This window comes from Calonectris borealis, chromosome 17 (assembly GCF_964195595.1).
Source record: "Calonectris borealis chromosome 17, bCalBor7.hap1.2, whole genome shotgun sequence".
In the NCBI taxonomy this organism is placed as follows: domain Eukaryota; kingdom Metazoa; phylum Chordata; class Aves; order Procellariiformes; family Procellariidae; genus Calonectris; species Calonectris borealis.
This window is the reverse complement of record NC_134328.1, coordinates 11,793,981-11,808,364: the sequence shown is the minus strand read 5'-3', so window position 1 is coordinate 11,808,364 and position 14,384 is coordinate 11,793,981. Positions and strand designations below refer to the sequence as shown.

The 14,384-nt window shown below is 39.9% G+C and overlaps 1 protein-coding gene across 1 annotated transcript in view; it reads left to right on the top strand.

The window, feature by feature from the left end:
- The first annotated feature begins 4,739 nt into the window (after positions 1 to 4,739).
- Positions 4,740 to 14,384, top strand: part of LOC142089918 (uncharacterized) — a 35,523-nt gene continuing 25,878 nt past the window's right edge. Inside the window, exons 1-2 of the mRNA XM_075167062.1 lie at positions 4,740 to 4,777; positions 11,361 to 11,480. Of these exons, the coding sequence (XP_075023163.1) occupies positions 4,740 to 4,777; positions 11,361 to 11,480 (158 nt within the window). The remainder of the gene's footprint in view (positions 4,778 to 11,360; positions 11,481 to 14,384) is intronic.

The following is a 14,384-nucleotide window of genomic DNA, read 5'->3' as shown; positions in this document are numbered from 1 at the left end:
TTCATAGATTTTTCTGCTCAAACTCCAAGAAAGTGTGATAAGAAAGACAAGTACCTGTCTCTAAAGTACATGCCAGTGTAGGTATTTTAATAATAAAGCTTTGCTCTCGTATTGCAATTTATTCAGTCAGGTTTCTTTTTTGTTCAGTTAAATTGCTATGAGACTTTTCACACTGATAAAGGCTGCAGTATCAGAGACATAGTGGTTTACATCATACAACTCTCCTGCAAGTATTAATTTAAACTTGTCTTTATTATTATGAAATAAGTAGGTAGTAACATAGTCATGAGAAAAATTCTGCTAACATAGATCAGTACATTTAGAATTAGATTGGTACAAATTGTTTGTAGGTTTCAGACTCCATTTAGTACAGTAGAATATGCATGCAATCTGTAAAATTCAGTGATTCCCTGCTTACTTTGGTAGAAATCCTTTTGAAATAACGGATGTATAGTTCAGAACAGAATTTTACATTTTTTATATTAGTTCAATAACAGAACAATAATCTGATATTATGGTCGTTTAATTTATACCTTTTGCCGCTTATGCAGCAAAATGTATAACAGTACTTCGTGCTCACCGTAGATCTTGATATTTAATTATAATTCATTCAGTGTCTATAATTCAAATATACTCTTGAAAGTCTCCCCAAAGCTCTTGCTCGTGGGAAACTAACAGACTTACACCAAACATATCTGCCACTACTTGATGAGAGATTGGGAAAAAAATCTTCTTAAAATACAGTAGAAGAGAACTGCAAAAATCAGAGGCTGTCTTCTTGAGACAACTGCTGCACAGGAGCTCTGGCAGCTATTTTTGCTGGGAGTGCTTTGGGTAGAAGACAAACATGGTCAAATTAGCTAGAATGCTGGAAGTTCAGTCAAGGATACTGCCTTAAATAGTTCACCCAGAAAAGGACAAAGCTTTCTTAGGGCAGCCCCTTCAGAATTCCAATTGCAGTAACAATTTTTAATAAGTAAATATCAAATATAGTAATTTTTCTGTGGTTTTGTTTTACAGCAGATTATTGGAATGTTCTGAGGTCAAATTCAGCCCTCGTAACTATGAAAAACGCACTAATGCAAAAATATGTAGCTGAGAGTAGACCTTGATTAATATCGTTGTTTTCCTATGCTAGGTTATATTTTTTTCTATTCATGGCAATAGGTCACATAGCTGGAAAAAAAGGATGATAACAAGATGCTAAAATGTGTTCATGATTGGGCTTCTTTTACTGTCCAATGGTTTTTACTTCTTGCCAAATACCTGCTATTTGACCTTCTCTGGGCTATGATAATATTGACCTAAAGGGCACAGGAGATTATCTTCCAATGTAAGAATAAAATTCAGTATTTACTCATAAATATTTCTGTATTCGTTCTTGTTCGGTTGTGAGGAACATGGGGAGGAGTGAGGTTGCAGTGCAAGTTGCAGAACAAGAAAGCGTTGAAGCTGCTGTAGATGTAGGCCCTCGTTCATTAAGTCAGTTCACGCTTGTTCAGGAGGCCACAGAAGTTGGCTTGAACATTTACCTGTGCTAGGGACAAAGGAGCATCTCTAGAGGATAGCAGCAATCTGGAAGTTTTCAAGATGCAATTAGACAGGGTGCTAGATAATCTCATCTAGGCTCCCTTTCCCAAGAAAGGCTGGACCAGATGATGGTTCGAGGTCCCTTCCAACCCGGACTGCTCTGTGGTTCTATGGTTCATTTTTGCTTTTCAAGGGCAGCCTAGTGCTTTTTGATGTGCTGCTTGGTGTTACAAGTAAAAGCTTATCAGAGCTCAATTTTAGAAACTTCTGACAGCGGGTTAGAGGTGGCTGATGTGAGTGAGGTTGGGCAAACCCTTCTGTTGCCAGGGAGTTCAGGTAGGTTGGGCTTGAGATAGGTATGTGCTGGCAGGCTGCAAAGGGCTGACCCCTCTTTTTCACCTCTTCAATGTAGCACTTCATTTTGGCCCGCTGGCTGCCATTAGGCTTCAGTGTTTTGGGTCAAATTTGGAGGGGAACATCAGTGTGCCTGATGCTGGGCATGCTTATTCTTCTCTTCTGGTGCTCTCTCAGGTGAAATGATCACCTACCACCCCATCTTCTGGCTCAAATATTCCATGCGAGCTTGCCCCTGGTTCTCACATACATGTGTCCTGCTGTGCCAGTATTGCAGCCAATGTATACGGACCTGACACTGTGAATATTCAGCCTTTTGCTTGATCATTCCTGTCCACTCATCTCAAAATCCTTCAGCTGCCACAAAAGCTTTACAGAAGTTCCAGTCTCTCCCAAAATGCCGTATGTGTGGGTGCAACCCCCCATCTGTTAATTAACTTTTGCAGGCACAGACCAGTTTCTAATCGTGTGTGGCTATATTCAGCCCACTTGTATAAAAGAGTAATTTTCAAATGCCAAAAGTGGATCATTCTGTGGATCATTTGTCGCGACCCCTTTGCAAATGCAGCCCTCACTGTGGTGAGGTATTCACGTTGGTCTCAGCAAAGGGTTAACACGGGCTGTGCACAGGCAGTCCCCTTGCTGCCGCTGCTAAAGAAACATTAATTATAGAGAGCCATAAGGATTCGGAGCAGCTAAAAGGCTGAGTAGTATTTAAAACCAAGACAGTCAAATAACCGGTTGGATTTGATCTCTAATAAATTACTATGTTCTGATGATAAAATTCAGCAAAAGTGTGACAGTCAGATGGGGAGGTTGGCAGCAAAAGTTTTAAAAATAAATAGTCTTAAATTGCAGGAAATTACAGCAAGCAGCTCCTTGGGGTTATTTTTCTCCGTGCATTGTGTGTCTGAGGAGGCAGGCAGCCTGCTGGCAAGCTTTTGACCTTTTGTGTGCGAAATAAAATATGCAGGTGCAATAGTGTGAATGCACAAGGGGTGACAGTGACTTTCAGCTGCGGGTTTGTGCACTGCGGGCCCCCCAGGGCTGCCAGGGGTGCTCCAGATCAGCCCCGTTAAACCTGAGATAAACACAGTGAGAGACTATGGCTGTAAAGGATTGCAGAATATGTGGGTTTCCTACATATATTCTTGTATTCAAAACCTGTAAATCAGCCGATGGAAGACTTGTTTTAAATTAACTTGCTGATAACTGATCTGAGTCTCATATTGCCCTATTCATATTTCAGTCTGGAGTAACTCTTCTCAGGGCAGTTGAGTTTAGCTCAGTTACATTGCTGCAACCGTGATCCAACTCCCAGTTGCTTGTGTGAAAGGAAATCCACACCTGCATGGTATGGACAACTTCTTCTTCTCAGTGTGATTGTATGTGAAGAAAACCAGGACAAATTTATACCAAGAGATTTTAAAGCTCCTTTTACCGCAATATCTGAGCAGCTCGTAATCTTTTACGTGCTTTTCATCACAAAAAAAACCCTGTGAAATTGGGGAAGCATTATTGCCTTTTTTTGTGTGGTTTTGGAGCTGATGCAGTGGAAGACTGACTTATTATCTAGAGAAGTTTATGGGAGAAAAAGCCATGCCAAGCTGTAGGGTGACGCAGAAGCATTTTTTCTCATGAAATCTTTGTCACGGCAAGCAAAATATAGTGATATTTTTGAGGGAAAAAAAGGGTTAGCTGTTATTCTGATGTTTCCTTGCGCTCCTTGCGCTCAAGTTTCACATGAGATTCTTTCTGCATGGAGGATAAGTTTTGTGTCATTTTTGCTTTGTAGCATCGGTGTTGTTTGGCCCATCCTAAATTGTCAGCTGTCTCTTTTTTATGTGAAGGATATCATGCTTTTTTTTTTTCTGCAAGACAAGTTTTAAAGATTAAACTGTATCAAATTAAACAAATCTATTGTGTAGCTTGTATTATTACATTCTGCACCTTGAAGAAATACTAGTTATTTGATTCTAAATGATTTATGTCTAAGAGGAAAAAATATTCTCAGATAAGCTGTTGTCACAGACATAAGCATTTTAGGGCCATATGCTAGTTACTTAAATGAAGTAGCAATTTCATAATTTATGTAACAAATAAGAATATATCATTACTTGGTTATGGTTTCTAAAATTCTTTGCTTATACATATCAATAAAGTAGAATTTAAGCCTGATCTTTTAAAAGAAAGGGCAAATAACTATATTTTACATTGTTAGAAATAATATAATAAGGCTTTCCAGCACTTCAGCAGAAGGAGCATAAAGAATGCATTTTTAATGTATCCTTGTTTTAAAGGTGACTTGAGAAGCATTTTTGGAAGTTTTATTTGTGACCTGTTTTTACTCCTTAATACTAAAAGAAGAAAGACCAAAGGGGTTTTCATGTTCTGTCCCTTTTTTTCTCACCCTTTTAGAAATTCAAGCTTCAGCCCTGGGGAAAAAAAAAACTGAGGTAGTTTCTGTCTATAGGAGAATAGACAAACTCTAATGGTGAGCATGCTTTCTTAGCATACTTTTAAATTTTGTATGCCACAGTATGTTATTTTTAATTGTTCATTGTTTTAACTTCATGAAGGCTTTTAATGTAACTGTTCCTGAAAGAACTCTACAAATTACGTATGGGAAGCCTCGCAAGCAGCTGGTTTCTGCAAATGTATTTGAGGAGCTTTCTTCAGACATCTTGCTTTGCCTTATTTCCCCATTGAGAGATCTTCCAGACCGGAAGGTTGGAGGTGAAGGAGGTGACTTTTTAAGACCAATCTTCTAACAGTGAGGAAGCAGAGTGTACCATCTCTGACTGTCCTGGTTGTCAGAAGCAGATCAGACAGCAGTTTAGCTGACTTCACCCAAGATGGACCAGGCAGTGTCTGAGCTGGTAGATTCCAAGAGGTACGGAAATTTGATAAAGGAAAAAAAAATTTGATAAAGGAAAAAAAGCACTGGTGAACTGTGGCAAAGTTCTGCATTCGGGTTTTGTTCTGGCTTTCTAACAAATTGAGGAGCGACATCTCTTAGTGTCCGCTTTTCTTTTCCACTTTTTTCTTGGGAGTCCTTTATGCTTGCAAACCTATCTGAGGATGTGTTGTGTTATATTCCAAATTCCTAAAACTGCTAAGTAAATATGAATGAGAAGTGACCAATTTTAAATGTAATAAAGGTGCTATAGATAGAAAGGTGACACTAACGTTGGGAGTGTCGACGCTGTGGTGGCTGGAGAAACACGTACTCTCAATTCTCCCTCTGCAACAGAAGTGACAAGAGTCCTGGGTCTCTCTGGAGAAAAGGAGTTGCTCCACTCAGATATTCAGTGTTTATCAGATCAATATTCATATAAACAAAACTGAAGAGTTCCAGTCATTCAGTTCTCAGAGTTTAATGTTGTTGTTACTGCTCCAGTGTTTGTCAATTGTTCAGGCATGAAAAATCACTAGTTTCTACTGTGGAAAAAACCCCTGCAATGTCCCAAACACTTCCCTGTCTTTATAAATCATAGAGGAACACATAAGGAACTTACATAGAGAATTATGAATTCAAAGTTTTATCTACTGATAGATCACATTTAGAACCAATTTTTAGCTTCCATGTTCTTACCAAAATATTGTTTTAAAAAATCAAAGAATACGTTTTTGGAAGCTTAAATAACCTATTTAGAGAAATTTGTATTCTTGTTAGGTTTTTCGGCTAAAACCAGTTCTAACTATTATCTGCTGGTGGCACCATTACACCAAAAGAATTTAATATCCAAGTCTTAAACAGAAAAAATGCCACAAATTACACCTTTCAATCTGATTTAATGGAAAAAAATTTTTTTTTTTTGTTTCTTCATAGGTTGATGTCAGTTAGACTATTTAGCTTGTTGTCTATCCTTCTCAACAACAGATGTTATTAAAACAGGTGATTGCAGCAGATTTTGGACTGAGCATGACAACATGGCTCAAACAGTTGATAAGGAAAGGAAGAACAAACACTTGTGGTGCTGAACATAGATATTGAGATTTTTACGCGAGATGCATGTGATATTGCTGAAATCTGGTAAGAGCTAATGCCTTGAGATTCCGGCTCTCTTGTCAGGACAGGACTCACTCTTTTAGATCCAGCAGAGTTTCAGGGTTGACCATAGCCTACACTAGTGAGATTCAGAGAGGACCAGGTCAGACAAAGAACTGCAGCACTCTATCAAAAAAGGTCCACATCCAAGGCAGCTGGAAAGACGGACATTAGCAGCTGGCAAGGCTTTGACTATCTCTACCCATATGTGAAAACTGCTCGCCTTAGAACTTCAAGAGCTATTAACTCTGAAAGCACCACTCACTTCCATCCCCGACGCTCTGAGCTGCTCAGTGCGCCCTATAGACAGCAGCAGAGCCTGGACCCTGTCCTCACTAACAAAACCTCCTGTCAATATGGCATTTTGATGCCATGGGGCCTTTGTGGGTGACTTTTAAAGAAATGAGCTTGATAAGGAACCTAATGGTGATGTAACAGGGAAGGAAATTGTCTGGTAGTTTCACGTAAAGCAGATGATCCTTTATGCAATCATACCCTGTTTTCTTCCTGCGTCAGAAGTATTTCTACATTGAGTTTTATTTCCTTCTTTTCTTTCAGGAATCTTGACTAAATAAATCAAAAAACAACTTGGAATTTGGTTCATCTTTTGGATGCTGATGATTATTCTCTGACACTTGGCTTTTCTAATTGTAAGTGTGTAGGAACAAGGCCCTTAATCTTGTATCTCCTCTCTAAATTTTGACAAGGGTTTGATTTGTGGTATGATCTATTGATAAAAAGCTTCCTGGTAGCTCTTCGTTTGCTACAGAATGACTGAACACAGGTACATTAGCTTTTGTCTGTGGGGTAACAGCAACCATTTGTTTTTCTTGGCAGCTAAAATACAGCTGATTCTGTTCTCTTCACAAGCTTATGCTTGTGTGAAATATCTATGGATTAAAAACAAGACCTCATTTTTGAAACATATCAGTTGTGTGTATGTGCAGAGCGGCGCACAGGGGGATTTGTTTTGTTTTTCGTATAATGAACGCTGTACATTCAGAATCTTTGAATACAGATTATATCCATTCTATACATGGTAGTTGCATATATGTATATTTAATGCCTGTGCCAAATCTTTCTGCTACCTTAAGTTTAATTTTTAAGGACGATATTGATTGCTGCAGTTGTCCAGTTGTTAGTGTTAGTGCGGGTTTAAATCATCCTCTGGGTCAGGAAGTGCCGGCAGTGCTGGTTGTAGCACGGAGGGGGTATTCCAGGTAGATTCGCGTTGTGTTTACCTTGCTTGTAATACTCCTCTCTACAGATTTGCTGTTGGCCACTGCTGGAAGCAGGTTAGTGAGTTGGGTGGCTCCTCCTGCAGCTGATCGTAGCAGTTGGTAGTTAAATACTTATTTTCTGTGCACTTTTTCACAGAAATAGATTACAGAAAGTGTTTTGGATGTACATTTTGCATGTATTTAGTAGTTGCTAAGTTTCCTGAATCTGAATCTGCATTCCCTTTGTTTCTACATTCCCTTTCCGACTCGGACAAAAATTTTGAGGGGTGAAAATATCTGACTTTATACTTTCTATTTTATTTATTTCACTGAGCTTTTCCTAATCCTTCATGTAATTTCCTAGACTTTTTTATTATTGATATATATTGATACATAACTGTATGAGTCAGTTGTATACCACAGTACACAATGCAGTTTGGCTTCTCCTGTGGCTAGGAGAGGCAATCACTTCCAACACACAGGGTGGTAAGTGTTTCTCCACACAAGTTTCTTCTAACTTTAGTTTTTAGCTTAATGCTATGAAGATTGAAAACTTTTAGTAGTTACCTGAATTAATCTTTCTCCTCCCTGGAAGACACAAACACTTCTAATTAAATACATAGTGGATTCTATTAATCCTGTTTCTTACAAGGAACTAATTACTGTAGTCTTCTTCCTTTACTCAAAAATGGGAGAATCACATAACACTTCAGTCCATTGTGAATGTCCTTATCCGTGGCACATGATGCTCTATGTGTCAGGATTAAATGAGAGAGAAAATTATGCATTTTATAAATCTTCATATAAATCTTCACCTGGTAATTTTCTTTTTCCCTCAATTTTAGAAGATACAAATTCATCCCATGTTGCTCCCTCCTTCCCATGGTTAATGTTGCTTTATATCTAGGCAGAAGTAATTTGTGCAAGACATATCGCTTATAGGACAGTGCCTAAAAATATTGCAAAAGGTCATTGCACATCAGACAGAAGGCAGTGCTTGTTCCAGCCACTTGCTCTGAGAACTACAGGTCTTTGTTAATATTAATTGTGTATCTTTTAAACAGTGCATGTTTTAAAAATACACTGCGCAAACATGCAGCTATGAACATTTGTAAGCCCTGGGACTGGATAATGGAGGTCAGTCCTTCACTGATGATTTTAGGCATAAATATTTGCTGTTCTTATTAACTTCAACATTTGTGAATTAGAGCCATATTGTGCATATGCTTCCAGGAAAGTGGGGTATATTTCCATGCTCACTGTATCCAAAAATGTAAGTGAAATAAAAATAGTAACAAAGATGTATAAAGTACCAAGAAGATTCAGAGCTAATAATTTGCACAAACATTCACCATGATTGTGCTTATAATAGTAACTATGTACACAGAACATGGGAAAAAATCTGCTGGGAGATGACGGCCAGATTCCCTATGTGCTTGGAAGAAGTTGAGCTGCTGTGAGGAGGTGGACTTACAGCATCGACATCCTCCTGCTCCTCTCTGCCGGCCCAAGGATGCGTCTGCCCGGAGGGCTCAGCGCCCGCAGTGCACGCTGCGGCAGCTGCTTTCCCGGCCCCTGCTCCCTCGGATGTTGCAAATGGCTCGCAAAAGGCAGAGGCGGCAGGCTGCTCCGTGGGCTGGCGTGAGGATCCAGCTGGGTTGCCCCCGGGGGTTATCTTCTTTCTTACAGGGGTGGTACAACTGGGACAGGGTGAAGTGAAATTGAAAACTAGCTCCCAAAATGTAGTACACACATACATTCATCTTTTCTGACATCCCTTCTTGTGAGCCCAGGCAAGATCAAAAGACACAATTCTCCCTTCAGGTGGACATTATCTAAGAATGATGTTTTTACTAAAAAAACCCTGATTCTGAGACTTTTATATGTCTCCAGAGAAAAGACTGCAATATTTGAAAGACTATATCAATATTAAACAAAGAAACCCTACACCTGGACACCATTCCTGTCAAGGCCATCTCACTCTAGCATGCTTGGTTTGTTTTGTAATTTATCCTTAATAAGAAAATGTTGAAAATGTCTGATTCTGGCTTTGCATCAAAGGCAGTGAAGCTGTACATGTACGTCGTCATTTATGATGTGACGAAGTGCTGCATGGCAATTTACAAACCAAATTTATGTTGCTATTGAGTATGGCTTTTCTGAAAACTGGTGCATAGATGTGTTTACAAAGGTAATTATTCACACAGATTTAGAAAAAAAGAAAAAGAATGAGGTGTGGTGGAAGTGACAGTGTCACAAACCTGGAAGGTGATGCTGTGTAGGTAAAGTCATTTCAGAAATTCTTTAAGTGTTAAGCTTATTACAATAAATATTAATTCTCTTTTGGAAGAAAGGTTGAGGTAAAACAGATGGGGCAGTTGCCAAGAAAATGGTTTGAAAGGAATTAATGTGCACATGTTGACATTTCCTGCTTTTACATCTTTTTTTTTTTTAAATAACTTATGAAATAGCCTTGAGTAGAAAAATTGTGTTTATTAGTGTGGTATGAAGACAAACAATTCCAGCACCTCAGAAGGGCTGTCTTGCATTGTACCTCTCTCCTGTGGTATTTGACCACCCCATTTCATTTCTGCCCAACACATGCTTTTATTTTGTTTTTGAGACAGCAAGATATCATGACTTGAACAGAAATTGAGTAGCATCTTTTACTTGCCGTGCATGCAACCTTTTCCACCTAGAGAGGTTAAATGTGTGCGGGACTTGGACCACTTTCCCATGGCTGCCCACTTGAGGTGGAAAGTCATCAGCCCTGTCTCCCCCGGGCACAGGTTTCGTCTCTCTCTTCCTCCGAGCACAATTACAATTCATCGGTTCATTCCCACACTCCCTACCTGAAAATCAGATCCATGAAGCAGGTTTGGGAGGGGAGGACATTGGTAGGTTGAAGGCCAAGGAATATCTTCCTCCCTGGTCCCTCTCGGTATCCGTCCATGCAGTCCCTGCCCCATGCGCTGGATATCTTCTACACCTCTGCTCCCACGAGATTCCCTGGATTTTCCCTGCGAGAATCCAGTCTCCTCCCTGAGCATCCCCCCCGCAGCATCCTGTAGCTCTGCAAATAGTGCAGATAATGCTCTGCTGTCTTTTTTCCAAGTAAGATTTGAACATACGTTTTATATGGAGATGCTGATGGACAGCAACATCTGCTGCTCCCAGCCAGCTCATACGCTCTTATTTGGATTGTAATTACTTCATCGGCTGCGATCTGTGTCCTGTGTTTGCCCACTATCTGTTTCTGTCAGGTCTTCGTCTTCTACAAACCACCCATTATGTAGTGATGATAATTAAATCTCCCCTCCACCAGGCAGGTCTGAGCAGTGCAAGAAGGGCCCTCCTTGTCCGTGCAGCTGCCAAAGAAGATGCAGCTTGTAATGACGCCTTAATCACCTGCCTGCTAGACAATGGCCGGGACCACCTATTTGTTTCAAACAAGCTATTTTAGCAGCTGTCAGATGCTAATGGCTTTCAGCTGCTGACAACCTGTGCCCTATGCAAACCAGGGGACATATCATGGAAATGTGCATAAATATTCATGTGGGACTAACAAAACCAAAAGTGCAAGTATGGTTATCAGAGCTCTTGCATGAATATATTGTAGCCGGCCCTGTTGTGTTGATTTTAATGTGATGAATGCAGGGCGAATGTTTTGAAGTAATGTTGTCCTTTCTACGTTTGTGAGAAAAAATCCACCGAAAGTAGCGAGGGTGCAGGGGTGCGTGAGGAAGAGCAGGATTTGTGCCCCTGCATAATGTAGGCAGTTCTAGATCGGCATTGCTGTCTGTCATGGGTGATGCACTAAAACTTGTTATTGAGAGAAAGAAGTTGCTGTGTTTAATCATTCTGTTTGCATTTCTCTTCTGAACCTGCATATGAAGAATTGAAAGTTTCTCACCAGATCTGTGCTAGATGCGTAAGGAACACAAGAACCCAGTGATTGAGTTCAGTGTTTTAAAAATTAAATTAATTAACTAATTTCAAGAACAGGAAAGTATCTGATTTGGTCAAGACTTGATAATTTCCCACTGTTCTAGCACCCTGAAGCCTCAAATCTTTGACATCAAATAGAAACGTTGTGAGTCAGTCTCTTTAGACAGAGTGTTTTAGAAATTAATTCTGTCAATGTGTCTGCATGGGATTATTTTAAAAATATTTTGTTTGTAATGTGCTTCTACTTTCCTCAGCAGATTCTGGATAGCCATGCTGAGAGGGGATGTTCAGATTAAAGCACATGATGAGGATGAGGAAGGTTCTGTAACAACAGAGTCAATGGAAAAGGATGATGGTCCTCTCGAAACTCTTCCTTGGTAGGTACGTATAAGGTACGTAAGAAGCCAGTGACATGCATTTGCTCGTGTTTCTCTGCCATATCAATAACTTGCAGTAACATTCAAAATCTGTAAACTGTTTTTAATCAGTCTTCTGTAAAAGTAATCGATTTTTGGGAGAATAGTAAAGCTGTCTTTATATATCCCTTACATCTTTTACCTCTATTGCCTGGAGTGAAGTTTACCATTAAAATTCACTAAAAAGTTGCTGTCTTTAAGATTGCATAAAAAGGTGCAGAGCTGGACAGGGATTAAAGGATCAATCCTGCAAACTGTTGGAACGCAACCAATTTTGCTTATGAGAGCTTCAGTGGGAAAAATTCACACTGTGGTTTGACTGTGGTCTGATTCTCATTTGCACTGACTCTGCTATATACTGCTAGAAACGGGTGGGATTCAGCCTTGAATGGGACTGACCACATGAGAAATGTTTCTTGGGTACGTGCAAACAAGACAGAATCTAGCTTCATCTAAATCTGAAAATAATTATAAATTGTTGCTGGTACCTTAATTTCCTTGCATAATTATTCATATAGACTGTGTATGTATATTTTTGTAGCGAAGAGGTGTTGTGAAAATGAAGTTAATTCGGTGTTTCAGATAAAGAAGGATATTTTAGTTAGAAATTGTTGTCATAATAGTTACACAAAAGGATTCAAATATTCTGTAACTTAGTCTGAATAAAATATTAAAAGATACAGGTGTTGTTCATGAACCATCAAAGAGTTTCTCACTGCCACCGTGTTTTATTAAAATGAAAAGAAGAAGAGAAAAGAAAAAAACCAGAGCCATGTGCTAATCCTTTCCTTTGTTGCTTAAGGGAAATTTCAGCATAAAGTAGCAATTTCCATATCATTTGAATAGCAGTTGCAACCCATTGATGTTTAAAGTAAAATGTGCAACTACTATAATCAGCAAAACAGATGCAAATGTCTTGTCTGTCTTCAAATGTAGCTCCCTGCTTGCTGCGTCTATTAGATTTAGAGTGGAAAACTCGATCAGATAATTAAAAACAGAGAAGCTATTCTTTCATTTCTTACGTACTAATAGTTTGTTCAAAAGCAAGCTGGAGTGAGCTTGGCTACATGCAGCGGCAGTGCGAGTGAGGGTCCCTGCAGCATCGCAGCCAGCCCTCCCCTCCTGGGCTGCAGAAGATGCCGCAGCCTGCGCTGCTTTGGGGTGGGAAAGGGACGCGTCTCCCCCCCTCCGCCACGTTCGCTAACCCTTCTCCTGCCCCTGGGGACAGGAATGGCCTTTTAGTTCTGTTTATGCCCGGTGGCATCCCAGTGCAAGTCTCTGCACATTTTTGTAAATAAGCAATAACAAAAATAAATGACATTTAGTGTTTAGATCCCAGACCAGTGGTTTTGTTTGTGCAGGGTACAGTGTAGCAGGTCAGACAAAATCCCGCTGGACTCCCTGAGCTCTGCCATGCCAGGCGTTGGGTGGCTGAAACCGTTCCTCAGGGGGCTTTTTAGCTCTAAAAAAACCTGTAATGGTACGAAGAAAGAGTTGAGTTTATCCTTCGCATTTCCAAATTAAACAATGAACACACGTTGGTGGTGCTTTCCTCTGCTTGGCGTATCTGAGCTGCTGGCGTAACAACTAGAGCTGGCTAGGGATGGCCATCAGAATGATTTCTGGGTGAAACTGCCCTTCTTGGAAAAGGGAAAACTTCTCAGGAAAAGACTTTGGTTTTGATCAAAACAAGATTAAACTTCTGTTAGATAAATGAAATTGATGACAGCTTGCCTATCCACCTGGATAAAAGGATCTTATCAATTTCTGTAAGGTGTCTGCTGGTAAAACCCCTCTTGTGTCTGTGTCGGGGAGCTGCGTCCTGGGGCAAGGGAGGAAAGTGGGGCGCAGCCCCATCTTCTCTTCAGCTCCTGCTGCCAGGCAGAACAGGCTGCAAAGGGGGAGGCCCAGGAGCTTCCCCATCTTCTTTGAAGTCCCTTCTAATTTTTTTTCCTGGATGGAGAAAGAACATGAAATGGATGAAGCCTCCCAAGCAGGTTGCTGATGGGATGAGGAACCCTGCTTTGCTTCTTCTAAAACACTTTCCTAGAAAAAGGCTGTATTTTTTTTTTCCTAATTAGAAGACATCTTATGGAAAAGGATTTCCATCTTGTGGTCAGCTGTGGTAATAAAGCACTCCCGCTGTTTTTTTTTTTTTTATAGCAAAACAAAATGCTTTTAATAAGAAATAATGCAAATCTGTTGTAGTTCCTTGTGAAGGTAAATGTTGAAGACCTCACAAAGTCTGCTTGCATTTATACTTGGGCATGTCTACCTATTGGGAGGTAAAAAATGTTTAAGGGTTAGCCCCCTTCAGAAAGTCATCTTTGGAACAAAACAGAATTGTAAGAGTTATAATATAAACTATTCATGACAGAATATTCAATTTTGACAGATTATACAGTATGTCGGCCTCAGGACCCACTCACAGGAGCCCAGACTGAGGATTATTTGTAGCCTTAGCAGAACAGAGGCAATTACTCCTGAACTTCTGGGAAAATTTGTATCCAGAGCCAAATATTGTTGCTTGGATTGTTTTCTATTCCAGGATGACTCTTAGGCTCGGTACAACGTCATCATAACTTCAGGCAGACATTTGTTCTTCAGGACAAATTTTGAAACTCATGCTTTAACCTCGAAATAGCAAAATGCTGCAGGGTTAAGTGCTGGAGTTCACTGGAAAATCTACTCACTTCAGTGGGAAAGATTTTTTAACATATTAAAAACAAAACAAATTTGGAAAGGTCATTTTAAATATTAAGAACTGTGACTGAAGGGCAGAGCTGTGTGCGCTGGAGAAGTTTTGAGCTGCTGGCATTCAGGATCTAGTGCAGGTTGTATCTCCAGTGCCCTTTAGATGACTTC